The following is a 17,462-nucleotide window of genomic DNA, read 5'->3' as shown; positions in this document are numbered from 1 at the left end:
TACTATAATGGGGCATCATGTTTTCTGGAAACAATGGCTGCAGTACCGCGGTCGGCCTTCAATTTGAAATCCTCAATGCGAGGGGCAGTCGTTCTCCGCTGCGTCTGATTAAAGGTAGGTAAGCCAAGTCGAAGTCCATTCTCTACATTTGGACACCTCATATATTTTAGAATAGTCAGTGGTCCTCATTTAGCTTTGAATTATTTTGTTGTTTTTAAACAATTCCATAATAGGCACAATAGACCATTCAGATACAGAGACATCAAAGTACAACCCAACCTCTGTTTATTAGCTGTTCTGTTCTGATACGGTTGTGAAAAAACATTTTAAAGACAAATATTTTTCTTAATGAAAGACAGTCTGTTTTGAGACTGCGGACCGTTGCACCTGACGTGACCTAAAACGTGGAGGAATGTGGTTATCTATCCGTTTAAGAAAATCGAGAATGCGACACTGACTGCGACTGCGCGAATTTGCAGGAAGTGTTAATAGTCGTTTCACCAGCTGATAAATTGTCAACAGTCTCAAGACGGGGACCTCTGATCGTTTCAGAGACAGCGCCGATATTGTCACTGGTATGTATTCATGTTTTTATGCTCCCCGAGTGTATATATGGGATGTGGAGGTGCAAGAATGAAAGTGAGACGGCTGTCGAACCTGAGCTGGGGCCGATTTGGCTTATCCGCAGCAAAGTGACTGGGCTTCAACGGAGTCTATTCTATACGGAGATACACCAGTTTACAGATACAACTGACGATACCTGCATAGCGCCCATTTTAATATTCATACCCCGATGTAAAATAAAATATACAGCTAAATGCGTAGCAGATGATGAAAAACAATGGCATACGAGGTTTGAGCTCTGGTGGTGATGAAAGTGAAAACACTGTGCGTGCTGTCACTCAACTGAAATGGCAATAGCTCGCTGCCTCGAGAAATTCCAGAGGTTTGGATGTATGTGACAGTGGGGAGTGGGACATCAACACGCCGTTGTTGGTGCGCGCGATTGACATTACCATTCTGTGCTATCAAATGGACCTGGAACGGCAGAAGCCTCCGCATGTTTTGACCTCTCAATGACCCCTATGGCGGTTCATGTATATCACTATAATAAATATTTACATAGCACAATTCCATAGGCTGGTGCCAAGAAGGCGTCACACAATGAAATATGCAACACACAATGAAATATGGCTGTCATGCTCAAACATTACATTTACATTTACATTTTAGTCATTTAGCAGACGCTCTTATCCAGAGCGACTTACAGTTAGTGAATACATATTTTTTTATACTGGCCCCCCGTGGGAATTGAACCCACAACCCTGGCGTTGCAAACGCCATGCTCTATCAACTGAGCTACATCCTCCCTGTATGTGTTTTTGTCAGCCATCCTAGATTTGTATGGATGGGCATTATTGTAGATCATGTAATAATCATGTCATAAATAGATCATGATATTAATGGTTATCTGACCTGATGAAAAAATAAATGACCCACCTGTCCAGACTGAATGGCACCTGTTGTCATTTGAGCCAGTCTTTCCATTTTCCATTACCAGCATTGTCCACCATAACAGTTCCCTCTGTTCTGTTGTCATATCTATTCCACGTCAAGTAACTCATGCAAACAGTAAAATCAGATTAAAAAACAAAACAAATAAAACTGCACCTTATGGAACAATGCAGACTTTGAGTACACACACAGGCAAGCACACACACACATATGTATGGTGGTATTGTAAATGTTGAATTTTAGATATTTTGTGGTGTAATAATGTTTTTGCCTTAATTTGTTGGCAGCAGCTAATGGGGATCTTTAATAAATACAAAATCTTCTCTCATCTGCAGAGAGAAAAAGAGGAGAGGTAGAGAAAGAATTCACATCCCAGAGTCCCCTGTAGTCTGAGCTCCCATCACTGGGAGGCCCCGCCCTCCTCACCTCTGTCACCATGGCTACCAGAGGGAGTGGCCGGCCCAATTGCACGCTGCCCCAGACAAAGATATGCCAGTTTAAACTGGTGTTGCTGGGAGACATGGCTGTGGGCAAGTCCAGCCTGGTGCTGCGCTTCGTCAAGGGACAGTTTGATGAGTTCCAGGAGACCACCATCGGAGGTGAGGAGAGAGGGGAGGGGGAGGAGAGGGAGAAGTTGACTGGCACACTGTTGGCCCCAGATCAGGGTTGGGCAACTCTCTGTTCCTGGAGTGCCGCAACAAAAGTTTATGTTAAAAACACTGTGAGAAATGTATTCCTGGACCAAGAATGGAGGGTTTGCTGAGATGAAAGGACTGAGTTGTACATCATTAGTTTTACATTCTCTGTCTCTCTCTCTCTCTCAGCTGCATTCCTGGCCCAGTCTGTGTGTCTAGATGACACCACTGTGAAGTTTGAGATCTGGGACACGGCGGGACAGGAGCGCTACCACAGTCTGGCTCCCATGTACTACCGCGGGGCACAGGCAGCTATTGTGGTCTTTGACATCACCAAGCCGGTACAGTCATCATTCAGCGCACCACAGAGATGCATGCTCAGAGCTAACTTGAGGAGTAAACAATCAATGTATTGGGCGATTCCATGCCAGTGGGAACAGAAAATAGTGTTGGTATCTCAGATTGTTCTGGCAATTCTCACATAGGAACTTTCATAGCTTTCACCTGGATTCACCTGGTCAGTCTGTGTCATGAAAAGATCAGGTGTTCTTAATGTTTTGTATGCTCAGTGTATCCATGCCCCCTGTAAGACCCTATGATCTGTGAACCGTACATAATACAGACAACATCTTGGTGTCATTATACTCCTTATAGTGTTCTCTGAAATATGGAGTATGTCAAGATTCTGAAAAAAAAATGTTCACATTCATTTATTCAACATGACAAATATTAATATCTCAAAACTACCTTTTTTGATTTTGTTTATTTTTGGACACATTGTTTGTAACAGTATACTCTTCAAACACGCCACATTTCCAGAGTGGGCTCTCTGGGACTTGTAATGATCTGACCCATTTATACATAGAAATTGACATTATAGGTCATTAACCAATCACAGCCCTGCTTTAGGATTGCACATTCAGCAAATCACCAGTAGTGGGAGTTCCCTTTGAATCCCTTTACCACTCACTATGTTGGTGGTGCTCATAAAATGTATCATACCTTCAGAATTAGTAGAGAGCCCACTCTGAAATGTGATGTACTTATAGAGGTTATTGTTCCAAACAATATGTCTTAAAATGAACAAAATCAAAAAGGGTAGTTTTGAGATAAATATTTTTAATGTTGAATAAATTTATGTGAAAAATTATATTTCAGAATCAAGACATACTCCAAATTTTAGAGCAAACTATAAGGAGTATAATTATTTGATTTATTTAACCTTTATTTAACTAGGCAAGTGACAGCCTACCAAGAGGCAAAATGCCTCCTGTGGGAACGGGGGCTGGGATTCAAAATAAAAATGTAGGACAAAACACACATCACGAAAATAGACACCACAACACTACATTAAGAGAGACACCACAACACTACATAAAGGGAGACAACAACACTACATAAAGAGAGACACCACAACACTACATAGACACCACAACACTACATAAAGAGAGACGCCACAACACTACATAAAGAGAGACGCCACAACACTACATAAAGAGAGACACCACAACACTACATAAAGGGAGACAACAACACTACATAAAGAGAGACACCACAACACTACATAGACACCACAACACTACATAAAGAGAGACGCCACAACACTACATAAAGAGAGACGCCACAACACTACATAAAGAGAGACACCACAACACTACATAAAGAGAGACACCACAACACTACATAAAGAGAGACACCACAACACTACATAAAGAGAGACACCACAACACTACATAAAGAGAGACACCACAACACTACATAAAGAGAGACACCACAACACTACATAAAGAGAGACACCACAACACTACATAAAGAGAGACACCACAACACTACATAAAGAGAGACACCACAACACTACATAAAGAGAGACACCACAACACTACATAAAGAGAGACACCACAACACTACATAAAGAGAGACACCACAACACTACATAAAGAGAGACGCCACAACACTACATAAAGAGAGACACCACAACACTACATAAAGAGAGACACCACAACACTACATAGAGAGACAACAACACTACATAAAGAGAGACACCACAACACTACATAAAGAGAGACACCACAACACTACATAAAGAGAGACACTACATAAAGAGAGACACCACAACACTACATAGAGATGCCACAACACTACATAAAGAGAGACGCCACAACACTACATAAAGAGAGACCCCACAACACTACATAAAGAGAGACGCCACAACACTACATAAAGAGAGACGCCACAACACTACATAAAGGGAGACACCACAACACTACATAAAGAGAGACACCACAACACTACATAAAGAGAGACACCACAACACTACATAAAGAGAGACACCACAACACTACATACAGTGGGGGAAAAAGTATTTAGTCAGCCACCAATTGTGCAAGTTCTCCCACTTAAAAAGATGAGAGAGTCCTGTAATTTTCATCATAGGTACACGTCAACTATGACAGACAAATTGAGAAGAAAAAAATCCAGAAAATCACATTGTAGGATTTTTTATGAATTTATTTGCAAATGATGGTGGAAAATAAGTATTTGGTCACCTACAAACAAGCAAGATTTCTGGCTCTCACAGACCTGTAACTTCTTCTTTAAGAGGCTCCTCTGTCCTCCACTCGTTACCTGTATTAATGGCACCTGTTTGAACTTGTTATCAGTATAAAAGACACCTGTCCACAACCTCAAACAGTCACACTCCAAACTCCACTATGGCCAAGACCAAAGAGCTGTCAAAGGACACCAGAAACAAAATTGTAGACCTGCACCAGGCTGGGAAGACTGAATCTGCAATAGGTAAGCAGCTTGGTTTGAATAAATCAACTGTGGGAGCAATTATTAGGAAATGGAAGACATACAAGACCACTGATAATCTCCCTCGATCTGGGGCTCCACGCAAGATCTCACCCCGTGGGGTCAAAATGATCACAAGAACGGTGAGCAAAAATCCCAGAACCACACGGGGGGACCTAGTGAATGACCTGCAGAGAGCTGGGACCAAAGTAACAAAGCCTACCATCAGTAACACACTACGCCGCCAGGGACTCAAATCCTGCAGTGCCAGATGTGTCCCCCTGCTTAAGCCAGTACATGTCCAGGCCCGTCTGAAGTTTGCTAGAGTGCATTTGGATGATCCAGAAGAGGATTGGGAGAATGTCATATGGTCAGATGAAACCAAAATAGAACTTTTTGGTAAAAACTCAACTCGTCGTGTTTGGAGGACAAAGAATGCTGAGTTGCATCCAAAGAACACCATACCTACTGTGAAGCATGGGGGTGGAAACATCATGCTTTGGGGCTGTTTTTCTGCAAAGGGACCAGGACGACTGATCCGTGTAAAGGAAAGAATGAATGGGGCCATGTATCGTGAGATTTTGAGTGAAAACCTCCTTCCATCAGCAAGGGCATTGAAGATGAAACGTGGCTGGGTCTTTCAGCATGACAATGATCCCACACCGCCCGGGCAATGAAGGAGTGGCTTCGTAAGAAGCATTTCAAGGTCCTGGAGTGGCCTAGCCAGTCTCCAGATCTCAACCCCATAGAAAATCTTTGGAGGGAGTTGAAAGTCCGTGTTGCCCAGCGACAGCCCCAAAACATCACTGCTCTAGAGGAGATCTGCATGGAGGAATGGGCCAAAATACCAGCAACAGTGTGTGAAAACCTTGTGAAGACTTACAGAAAACGTTTGACCTGTGTCATTGCCAACAAAGGGTATATAACAAAGTATTGAGAAACTTTTGTTATTGACCAAATACTTATTTTCCACCATAATTTGCAAATAAATTCATTAAAAATCCTACAATGTGATTTTCTGGATTTTTTTTCTTCTCATTTTGTCTGTCATAGTTGACGTGTACCTATGATGAAAATTACAGGCCTCTCTCATCTTTTTAAGTGGGAGAACTTGCACAATTGGTGGCTGACTAAATACTTTTTTTCCCCACTGTAAAGAGAGACGCCACAACACTACATAGAGACGCCACAACACTACATAAAGAGAGACGCCACAACACTACATAAAGAGAGACACCACAACACTACATAAAGAGAGACGCCACAACACTACATAAAGAGAGACACCACAACACTACATAAAGAGAGACCTATGACAGCAACACAACACAGTAGCAACATGACAACAACAGATGGTAGCAACACAACATGGCAGCAGCGCATGGCAGCAGTGCGTAATTTACATTTACATTTTTAGTCATTTAGCAGACGCTCTTATCCAGAGCGACTTACATGAGCAATTAGGGTTAAGTGCCTTGCTCAAGGGCACATCGACAGATTTTTCACCTAGTTGGCTCGGGGATTAGAACCAGCAACCTTTCGGTTACTGGTACAACGCTCTTAATCACTATGCTACCTGCCGCCCCATGACACCAAGCTGTTGTCTGTATTATGTAAGGTTCACAGATCATAGGGTCTTACAGGAAGCATGTATAGGTTTAAAAAGGGCCTAAAATGGCCACTTCCATCATTATTTTCTCCAAAATGGTTTGTGATACAAATGTAAAAAGCATTTCATAGACCCTTCTTTCCTTCTATGTGAGAATTGCCAGATCAATCTGAGATACCAATAATTTCTGCTTGCGTGGAATCGCCCCATTGTACTCTAGCCCCCTCTATCATGTGAACATTGCCATGTTATTTAAATGTTGTACTGTATCTGACTCCTCCTCTTTCTCACCTCCTCGCCCCTCTCTGTCCCTCTCCTATGGCCTCTGCTCTCTGTCCCTCTCCTATGGCCTCTGCTCTCTGTCCCTCTCCTATGGCCTCTGCTCTCTGTCCCTCTCCTATGGCCTCTGCTCTCTGTCCCTCTCCTATGGCCTCTGCTCTCTGTCCCTCTCCTATGGCCTCCTGTAGGAGACATTTGAGCGAGCCAAAGCCTGGGTGAAGGAGCTACAGAGGCAGGCTAGCCCCAACATTGTCATCGCTCTGGCAGGGAACAAGGCTGACCTGGCTGAGAAGAGACTAGTGGAGTATGAGGTAAAGTACTCAACACTGACTCTGTAACATGTTCTGGCCGTCACTATACACTGACATAATGTTATATCAAATATAACATTTTAAACACTGGGGATTCCCAATACTGATGGATGGTTGCCTCCTGTCTGTGACAGGAGGCCCAGACCTATTCTGAAGACACTGGGCTTCTCTTCATGGAGACCTCTGCCAAGACCGCCATGAATGTCAACGAACTGTTCCTGGCCATTGGTAAGCTTCCATCGTCCCCCATCAATCTATAGGGCTACTTATAGGGATCACAATTTTTGTTAATTTCAATTGTTGGCCTAATAACAAAACATTTAAGTTTTTCATGACCACATGACCTGCCCAAGAAAAACTCCAAGCCCTAGTTAGAACTAGGTCAGAATAATAATAACATAACAAAGATGATTATTGACCTCTAACAAAGTGTGTTCCACTGTCTCTGCAGCCAAAAAGATGCCAAAAACCGACACCCAGAACCCTACACACGCAGCACGACACCGGGGCGTGAACCTACAGGACCCTGACGCCCACAACACCCGGTCTTGCTGTGGAGGAGGAGGGAACTAGGACCGCTCCACCTCCACCCTGCCCCCAACCTCTGGGGTCGGGCAGGGGGACACCCCCTTCAAACCTCCACCCTCAGAGAGAGAGGGAGAGAGTGTTGTCTTTTGCGAAGCCAGACAGCCATTTCTGAGACAGAGAGAGGTCTGACAGACAGGAAGAGAAAAAAAGAGTGTGTTGTTTTGCGTTCTGTCTGTCTCGATTCATTTTAATCATAGTTCCATTTCATTATGCAATCGCTGCAGTGTCAGTTCTTGAGTGCCAGAGAGGGAAGAAAGGAGAGATGGAGTGAGGGAGTCAAAGGGATGAGGGGAAAAAAAGAGTGAATGGGATGCAGGTCACACTCCCTCCTTAAAGTATTCTTATTACTGCTGTCCTGAATGCCCCCTCATCACCCCCTCTAGCATGAGCCCCAGGCAGCCTGAACAACCTTAACCCAACCCTGAAGCCTTGGCATGGCCTGAGCCATTCCAGACACTCCCCAGTCGCCACAGATAGAATAACCCATGTTAGATGGCACAGGTTACCCACAATCGCATGAGAGGGAGGGAAAACACGGTTCATGGCCTCTTCTGATGCCCTTATTTCCTCTGGCATCCTTATTTATTTTCCCCTAGGCTATATTATTATTATTATTATTATTATTATTATTACTTCTTAGAGCAGCTATGTTGTGAGACATCATGCTGCCAATGCCAGTCTGGTATCATCCAGGCCCCTCCTCCATCTCACTTCCACCCACAGATGTACAGTAGATATACACTGAAGAACCTAGAGTACAGTATTTATTTACTGTTGGGACTGAGTGAGTCTGCTCTATGCCATGTCTCAGTCTGGCTAGGCCCTTGCTGGAAACTACAGCTGTTTCTAACAATCAATCCACTGTCTAGTGCAGAGTTTCCCAAACTCGGTCCTGGTCTAGTGCACAATGATGATATCCAGGGCTGCAGTTTCTCCTGGTCAGTTCACATGATCAGGAGAAAATCCTTGCCTCTCCTAGTGATACCTTATAGTAGGTATTGATCTCAAAACCCTAGCCTGGTCCCAGATCTGTTTGTGCTGTCTTGCCAACTCCCTATGGTCGTCAATGATCGTAGAGTTGGCAAGACAGTACAAGCAGATCTGGGACCAGGCTACTCAAACCCCTCTAGACCTGCAGTCCTGTAGGTAGGACACCATTGTATCTGGCCTGACATGTTGTGAATGCATGGGACATGATATACATGCTATGTTCTGCTGTTCCTCATTTGTCCTGTGTCTTACTGCTTAAGATTTGATGTAAATGAAAACAATGTAATAACGCTTTTAACGACTGACTAACGAGCTGATGCTGTTCAAAGCACTGGTGTTGAAAGAGACAGAGCTTTGGTGACAGAGCTACCCACTCTGTTGATGGATTCCAAATTGACCCATAACCCCTTGAAAGTCCATATAGATCTGAAGGGATTAGATAAGGCATTATGATAGTTGCTTCACCTTGTCTACTGATAGACTGGGTGGATTTATTTTTGACATATTGCTTCTAACTCTCCATTTGTTTTAGATCTACAGGAGGTAGGGAGGGGATAGGGAGGGATCCATTTGGAATTGCGATTGTGTGTCCAAGGTTTAGCTAAGAAGAATAAGGGTGCTTACAAGGGGTTTGAAAAACAAAAAAAGAAGTGCCTACTCCGTTTTTCCCCCCTGTATTCTTTGTTTTGGGTTTGCTTTGGGGTGTGTTCAATAGGCAGAAGTCAAAAGTAAAGCATATCCCTGTAACCATTAACCAATAACTGACTGCACACTGTCTGCCATTCTGCTCTTTCTACGGTTGTGAGGAGCTCGTTCGTCAAATACACAATGTATTTTCACCTAATTTTATTGAAGCTGTTTTGTTTGTTGTTGATTTTACTGACTGGAGTACCTATGTCATTATCCTGGAATGAATCGCTAACTAACGACCCGAATCGATGTGATGAGCTCTACTTAATTTTAAAACAAAATTGTTTAATGGACTGTCATCGTGATGATTAACTGATAAATCCACGAGTCACTTATTCATGAACTCTTCTATGATCACAGGTTAGTTCAGTGTTATGTGTAATAATAATGAAGTCCACACAACGTGAGGAAAATACTCAAACTCCCACTCTGTAAAGTGTTGTTCAATAAAGCTGTGCTATTGCGCAATGTGTGCAGTCAGTGAACATGATGGTTTAGTCCAGTGGTGCCACTTGTATCTCCTGTCATGGGTTATGGCTTGAAATAATTGTTTTATTTTGGGGGGTTGCAAGAACATTTTAAATGCTTTAAGGGGTCTGCTAAAAAGTTAAGGAACCGCTGGTTTAGGCCAGGGTTTCCCAAACTCGGTCCCCCCCCCCATTCAAATAACCAACTCATTATCAAGCTTTGATTATTTTAATCAGCTGCGTAGTGCTAGGGCAAAAACCAAAACGTGCAACCAGGGAGGGCCCCAGGACAGAGTTTGGGAAATCCTGTCCATGGACCCTCTTATCTCTGCATTTGTACAGAAGAGTAATCTCTCATGGACAGATTAAACGGCGACCAGGAAATGACAAACTTTTGTGAGATTTTACTTCTGGGTAACCGAGAAACAGAAGAGTAAAGTCTCCTGTAGCTCAGTTGGTAGAGCATGGCGCTTGCAACGCCAGGGTTGTGGGTTCGTTTCCCACGGGGGGCCAGTATGAAAATGTAAGTCGCTCTGGATAAGAGTGTCTGCTAAAATGACCAAAATGTAAAGTAAAGATGTCATTCAAGGTTAATGTTCAAAATTGGTTTATGACTATTTGGTGTACAAACATATTCATGTTCTTTACAACATCCTTTTCTTGTTTCCAACACAGCACTTTTGCAGTTGACCCACACTAGAAAACAGAGGAAACAGTGTGACTCATCTGAAATCCAACTCGTTTTTTTAAAATCAATTTTCTTTATAATTTAAAAAAAGGAACTGAACAGACTTAAAAAATACATTTCCACTCTCCCTTTCCTAAAAAAAACATCTATGTTGGTTTGCATTGAAGAAGGACAATAGGTTTGCGTTGAAGAAGGAAAATAGGTTTGCATTGACGGACAATATCAATATAAAAATTAGATCATAAGAATCTTCTATTTGACAACAGTTCCCACTGACTCCCCCTAAAACCTGGGTCAAGTTCTAGCCCTAGTCCTCACTCTCGTCATCGTCCACTGCAGTGTAGATGACCTGGTTCCTGCGTTTGATCATGGGGGTGCTGCCTGTACTGATGGGGTCCCCTGTCTCCCCACTGGTGCGCTTGGGGATCCGGACATGGGGCTCCTCCCCTTCCACTTCCGGGGGTGAGGAGTGAGAGGGAGGAGGCAGGTTGAGGGACAGGCGTGAGGGAGTAGCGGGGTCTGATTTGGGCTCAGGCATGGTCAGACCCATGCGGCTGGGGGGTAGCTCTCTAGAGGGGGGCCCTGGGTCCCATCTCCCTCCTGCTTCCCCCCCTGGGACCACTGCATCAGGGCTCTTCCTCTTTCCCTCTTTCTCGCCTCCCTCCCCCTCTTCCTCCTCCCACTCGTCCTCTATGGTGATCTCATCAGGGTTGTAGGAGCTGGACAGGCCTGAGGTGTCACTAGGATATTCACTGGGTTCATCTCCACTCTGGACTTCATCATCCTCCAGCTCTGGGGCTCCTGTGCCTATCTGGCCCCCATATCCTCCCTGCCCAACCTGGGCATAGATGTCTCGGAGGCCCAGGGTGGCACAGAGCTCGGTGGTCTGGGAGTTGGTGCTGTAGCTGGGGTGGGCATGGGGCTGTGGCCGGGCAGGGTCGTAGGCTGGCACGGTCAGGCTGAAGTTGTCAGGGATGGACAGTTCACCCCCCAGGTCACCCACAGCCTCCATCATGGCTGCCTCAGACGCACTGAAGTCCCACCTGGACAACATACAGAAGTAGTTAGACACAGAGATCATGAGCAGCACATTACACGTGTGTGTGTGTGTGGGTGGGTGTGCATGCGTAAGTGAGGGATGGTTTGTATGTGCATGTACGCAAATGTGTATGCATGTGTGCAGAGTGCATTCGGAAAGTATTCAGACCCCTTCACTATTTCCACTTTTATTTTTACGTTACAGCCTTATTCTAAAATGGATTAAATTGTCCCCCCCCCCATCAATCTTCAGGTTCAATTCCGGGCTCTGGTTGGGCCACTCAACGACATTCAGAGACTTGTCCCGAAGACACTCCTGCGTTGTCTTGGCTGTGTGCTTAGTGTCGTTGTCCTGTTGGAAGGTGAACCTTCGCCCCAGTCTGAGGTCCTGAGCACTCTGGAGCAGGTTTTCATCAAGGATCTCTCTGTACTTTGCTCTGTTCATCTTTCCCTCAATCCTGACTAGTCTCCCAGTCTCTGCCGCTGAAAAACGTCCCCACAGCATGATGCTGCCACCACCATGCTTCACTGTAGGGATGGTTCCAGGTTTCCTCCAGACGTGACGCTTGGCATTCAGGCCAAAGAGTTCAATCTTGGTTTCATCAGACCAGAGAATCTTGTTTCTCATGGTCTGGGAGTCCTTTAGGTGCCTTTTGGCAAACTCCAAGCGGGCTGTCATGTGCCTGTTACTGAGCAGTGGCTTCCGTCTGGTCACTCTACCATTAAGGCCTGATTGGTGGAGTGCTGTAGAGATGGTTGTCCTTCTGGAAGGTTCTCCCATCTCCACAGAGGAACTCTGGAGCTCTGTCGCAGTGACCATCGGGTTCTTGGTCACTTCCCTAACGAACACTCTTCTCCCCCGATTGCTCAGTTTGGCAGGGCGAACAGCTCTAGGAAGAGTCTTGGTGGTCCAAACTTCTTCCATTTACAGTGGCTTGCGAAAGTATTCACCCCCCTTGGCATTTTTCCTATTTTGTTGCCTTACAACCTGGAATTTAAATGGATTTTTAGGGGGTTTGCATCATTTGATTTACACAACATGCCTACCTCTATATTTGTGTGTGAAACAAACAAGAAATAAGACAAAAAAACTGATCTTGAGTGTGCATAACTATTCACCCCCCCCCCCCCCCCCAAAGTCAATACTTTGTAGAGCCACCTTTTGCAGCAATTACAGCTGCAAGTCTCTTGGGGTATGTCTCTATAAGCTTGGCACATCTAGCCACTGGGATCTTTTCCCCATTCTTCAAGGCAAAACTGCTCCAGCTCCTTCAAGTTGGATGGGTTCCGCTGGTGTACAGCAATCTTTAAGTCATACCACAGGTTCTCAGTTGGTTTGAGGTCTGGGCTTTGACTAGGCCATTCCAAGACATTTAAATGTTTCCCCCTAAACCACTTGAGTGTTGCTTTAGCAGTATGCTTAGGGTCATTGTCCTGCTGGAAGTTGAACCTCCGTCCCAGTCTCAATTTTCTAGAAGACTGAAAGAATTTCCCTGTATTTAGGGCCATCCATAATTCCTTCAATTCTGACCACTTTCCCAGTCCCTGCTGATGAAAAACATGGATGGTGTTCTCGGGTTGATGAGAGGTGTTGGGTTTGCGCCAGACATAGCGTTTTCCTTGATGGCCAAAAAGCTCAATTTTAGTCTGATCTGACCAGAGTACCTTCTTCCATATGTTTGGGGAGTCTCCCACATGCCTTTTGGCGAACACCAAACGTGGTTGCTTATTTTTTCTTTAAGCAATGGCTTTTATTTGGCCACTCTTCCGTAAAGCCCAGCTCTGTGGAGTGTACGGCTTAAAGTGGTCCTATGGACAGATACTCCAATCTCCACTGTGGAGCTTTGCAGCTCCTTCAGGGTTATCTTTGGTCTCTTTGTTGCCTCTCTGATTAATGCCCTCCTTGCCTGGTCCGTGAGTTTTGGTGGGCGGCCCTCTCTTGGCAGGTTTGTTGTGGTGCCATATTCTTTCTATTTTTTAATAATGGATTTAATGGTGCTCCGTGGGATGTTTAAAGTTTCGGATATTTTTTTATAACCCAACCCTGATCTGTACTTCTCCACAACTTTGTCCCTGAACTGTTTGGAGAGCTCCTTGGTCTTCGTGGTGCCCCTTGCTTAGTGGTGTTGCAGACTCTGGGGCCTTTCAGAACAGGTGTATATATACTGAGATCATGTGACACTTAGATTGCACACAGGTGGACTTTATTTAACTAATTATGTGACTTCTGAAGGTAATTGGTTGCACCAGATCTTATTTAGGGGCTTCATAGCAAAGGGGGTGAATACATATGCACACACTACTTTTCCGTTATTTAGTTTTTTGAATTTTTTGAAACAAGTTATTTTTTTCATTTCACTTCACTAATTTTGACTATTTTGTGTATGTTTATTACATGAAATCCAAATAAACATCCATTTAAATTACAGGTTGTAATGCAAGAAAATAGGAAAAAACGCCAAGGGGGATGAATACTTTTGCAAGGCACTATAAGACCTTCAATGCTACAGAAATGTTTTGGTAACCTTCCCCTGTTCTGTGCCTCGGAGCTCTCCGGACACTTCCTTCAACCTCATGGCTTGGTTTTTGCTCTGACATGCACTGTCAACTATGGGACCTTATATATATTTCCAAATCATGTCCAATCAATTGAATTTATCACAGGTGGACACCAATCAAGTTGTAGAAACATCTCAAGGATGAGCAATGGAAACAGGATGCACCTGAGCTCAATTTCAAGTCTCATAGCAAAGGTTCTGAATACTTATGTAAATAAGGTATTTCTGTGTTATTTTTAATAAATGTGCCAAAAAAATCTAAAAACCTGTTTTTGCTTTGTCATTATGGGGTATTGTGTGTAGATTGATGAGGGAAACAAATAAATTAATCAATTTTAGAATAAGGCTGTAACGTAACAAAATGTGGAAAAAGGGAAGGGGTCTGAATACTTTCCGAATGCACTGTATGTGAGATAGTAGGGTTTGTAATGTGTGTGTGAGTGAGTGAGAGAGAGAGACAAAAAGAGAGAGATTGATTGATTGATTGAGTGAATGAATGAATAAGTAAGAGAGAAGTGTGTGTAGTATGTGAGAGAGCGAGTGTCTGACCTTGTGTGCAGGCCGTTGTTCTGTGGGGGGTTCCAGTAGTTAGGACTGACAGTCTGCAGGCTGTCTGTAGCCTTCAGGATGGCCAGCCACTCTGGATCATACTCCAGACCCTGGGACGATCCTGGCCTGTCTGCTACCTCTACGATCTGAAACACACACCCTACAAGTCAGCATCAACTCATACATGCACTACAGAGAACACGCCTATAGCCAATACTAGCCCAAAATAAGACTTGCAAGCAAGCTGTTTCACAGACCAGTATGAACAGATTCTCCATTCAGAAGTAGGTTTAATCTGGATCTATGAAACTGGAACATAATCACTTGCATGGCATGTGTCATCACCCTCTCTCTATATCTCTCTCTCACCTGTAGGAAGTCCCTGTAGGGGAGGCACTTATCCAGTGAGAGGAATTTGGTAGTGCGGGGGGCAGCATCAACTTTGGCCTGAAGGTACAAACAGAGCTGTGATAGATCCAGTGCTGATATGGCAGCACATACATTATATATACAATCAGGAGAAATAAGATGTTGGTGGGGGATATGTCAATGTCGATGCTGAATAAATGCATCATGCGACAATCACAGTATCTTTAATTCTAATTAATCAGAAAGAATCAAATCTTTGAATATGCACGGCAGTCTCTCTCAACTGTCTTCAGTTCAGCTCACCGGGTGCTGCATTAGGGCAGCGAACTTGACGTGGAGGTGTGCAGAGAACCAGTAGTTAGGCTGCAAATGGGCCAGGAGCTCTGCAGCTGCAGGACTACCCAGCGTGTTGGACTCCACCTCCTGCCTCAGGAACTTTTTCTTCCTCAGCAGCTCCCCCGTGCTGCCGTAATGGTAGATCCCACGAGGCCAGTCATGGGTTAGGAAGACATCCACGGGCATCTGGATCTAGTGGTAAAATAGGGGGGCACATAATATGACATATGATATAATAGGGGGGACATAATATGACATATTAACCCTGTGAGTGGTAGTCACCTGTTTGAGTTTGAAGACATCGATGTTCCTGATGTGGTAAACACTGCGTAGAGTTTCTGGGTTATATGGAGGGAACTCATAATGTCCTGTAAAAAAGAGCATTGATTAAATTTTACAAACAGTTGGGCTGCAACACATTTGCAGAGACAGGAGGAAATATCTACTAGAGCTTTATGACCTCACCTTTCCTATAATCATGCCCTTTGAAGATTCCAGACAAGCCACCAATCCTTACTCCTTTGTAGCGCACAATGCCAGCATAACCTGATGGAAGACCACATACACTGTTATTATTAGATGAACATTTTCGGGCAAGTGAAAACTGCTCCCGAATTTCCTGATGGACAAGTGGCCTTGAGAGCCTTGAGATCCGTGGAACTTGTAATATGCGTTTTAACTTTCTACCCAGAGTGTGACGGTAAAGTCATACCCATGTAGTAGATGTTGGGAGCCACCCAGCCCCCGTACGGCAGCTCCTGGAGATGGTTGGAGGCCTCATGATTCCCCCCGATGAAGATAGTCAGGACCGGAGCCTTCTTCTCTCCAGAGTAGTACCTGAACGAACCAAGATACAACCATCAGAAATACAACAGATTGTCCTTTAAACTAAAGGAACTAGAAGTAGTACTGACAGGGTTGGGTTTAACCAATTTAACCCACCTGGCTGTTGATTCCTATGGCATCTAAAGCCATAGGGGTTAACAGCCATCCCTCAGAGTAAGGTAGGGTCTAGATTTTTTCCAGGATCAGGTCATGCGGGGGTCAGGAAAAACTCCTGGCCCTACATAAGAGAGGGAGCAGAGGTGATAGGAAGGAACTAACTTGTAGAAGGTCTGCATCTGCCTGTACTTTTGCGGCACAGCCATGCACTTCATGTCCCCCTCGTTCCTCACAGCCTGGAAGTCTCCACAACACAGCAGCAGGTCCACTTTCACCCCCTCCTTCTGCTCCAGGTAGCCAATCGTCTCATAGATTTTATCCAGCTCTCCATGGCAACATCCTTCCACAGCTATTTTCATGGCTGATGATTGGCTGTAGACTCCCGTAAGGGTCTTCTTTTTCTGTGCTGAGCTGAATTATATGATGAGGAAGCCAACAATTATAGAATTGAATAAAATAGAATGTAGCAAGTTAGCTCAATCATTTGTGTTGGTTGTTTACTACTAGCTCTAGTAGAGATCTGCTCGCTATCACACGTCCGCACTGTCCGGGGTTGTAGCCTTGTCCTGGCTAAGGGACATGCAATGCAATCACTCGTCAAATCAAACTAACTTGTTCAATTGCTTCTCGCCTTTTGCACTTTGGAGTTACGATGTAGCGTTAGCTAACTAGCCACCATGATTATGTTGGTTTGTTCTGTTTATCTCAACCAAAATGTATGACTCAAACGTTTTTTCCCACCTCAGCGTAGTTTGACCTGAGCGCATGCGCAAACATTCACCAAAGTAAATCGAGTGATGGATTCGTAGGTAGCACTTTCGCAATCAAAATAATTTACTACAAATAGTCAAACACCTGTACATTATCCCGAACTGTAATACTTAGCGTCACTTCTTTATGAATTAAAATATTTGTTGTATGCACACAAATGCTTATAACAATAATGTCTTTATCAGCCATGCTTCAATTTCAAATCTGCCAGTTTAGAACCAAAATGTACTTGATTGAGTTGATTTACAAATTGACATTCGATCATCTACAATGTAGCCATTTGGCAAATATAAAGAATAGTTTCATTAGAAAAGGAAACGTTATCTGTGGCTCA

The 17,462-nt window shown here is 44.1% G+C and overlaps 2 protein-coding genes across 3 annotated transcripts; one reads left to right on the top strand and one right to left on the bottom strand.

Annotated features, from left to right (window-relative positions):
* The first annotated feature begins 1,868 nt into the window (after positions 1–1,868).
* rab5b (RAB5B, member RAS oncogene family) lies at positions 1,869–7,817 on the top strand. The gene is made up of 5 exons (XM_084161413.1): positions 1,869–2,114; positions 2,340–2,491; positions 7,020–7,142; positions 7,277–7,370; positions 7,594–7,817. Exons 1-5 carry the CDS (start codon positions 1,952–1,954, stop codon positions 7,713–7,715), a joined length of 654 nt encoding a protein of 217 aa, XP_084017539.1. The 5' UTR covers positions 1,869–1,951; the 3' UTR covers positions 7,716–7,817.
* Positions 7,818–10,467: 2,650 nt separating this feature from the next.
* On the bottom strand, positions 10,468–17,115 carry dbr1 (debranching RNA lariats 1). 2 transcript variants are annotated; one of them, XM_084161408.1, is made up of 9 exons: positions 17,099–17,115; positions 16,520–16,768; positions 16,128–16,252; positions 15,881–15,961; positions 15,698–15,783; positions 15,383–15,607; positions 15,080–15,157; positions 14,711–14,856; positions 10,468–11,608 (listed from the first exon to the last, which is right to left on the bottom strand). In XM_084161408.1, the coding sequence occupies exons 2-9, from the start codon at positions 16,714–16,716 to the stop codon at positions 10,873–10,875; spliced, it is 1,674 nt and encodes a 557-aa protein (XP_084017534.1). In that variant the 5' UTR covers positions 16,717–16,768; positions 17,099–17,115; the 3' UTR covers positions 10,468–10,872. The 2 variants fall into 2 exon arrangements, with proteins under 2 accessions (XP_084017534.1, XP_084017533.1); XM_084161407.1 differs by lacking the exon at positions 17,099–17,115 and adding an exon at positions 16,970–17,037.
* Positions 17,116–17,462: the final 347 nt, after the last annotated feature.

The sequence above is a fragment of the Coregonus lavaretus genome (assembly GCF_964263955.1).
Source record: "Coregonus lavaretus genome assembly, chromosome: 5".
NCBI classification, from domain to species: Eukaryota; Metazoa; Chordata; class Actinopteri; order Salmoniformes; family Salmonidae; genus Coregonus; species Coregonus lavaretus.
This window is presented reverse-complemented; position numbering and strand designations above follow the sequence as displayed.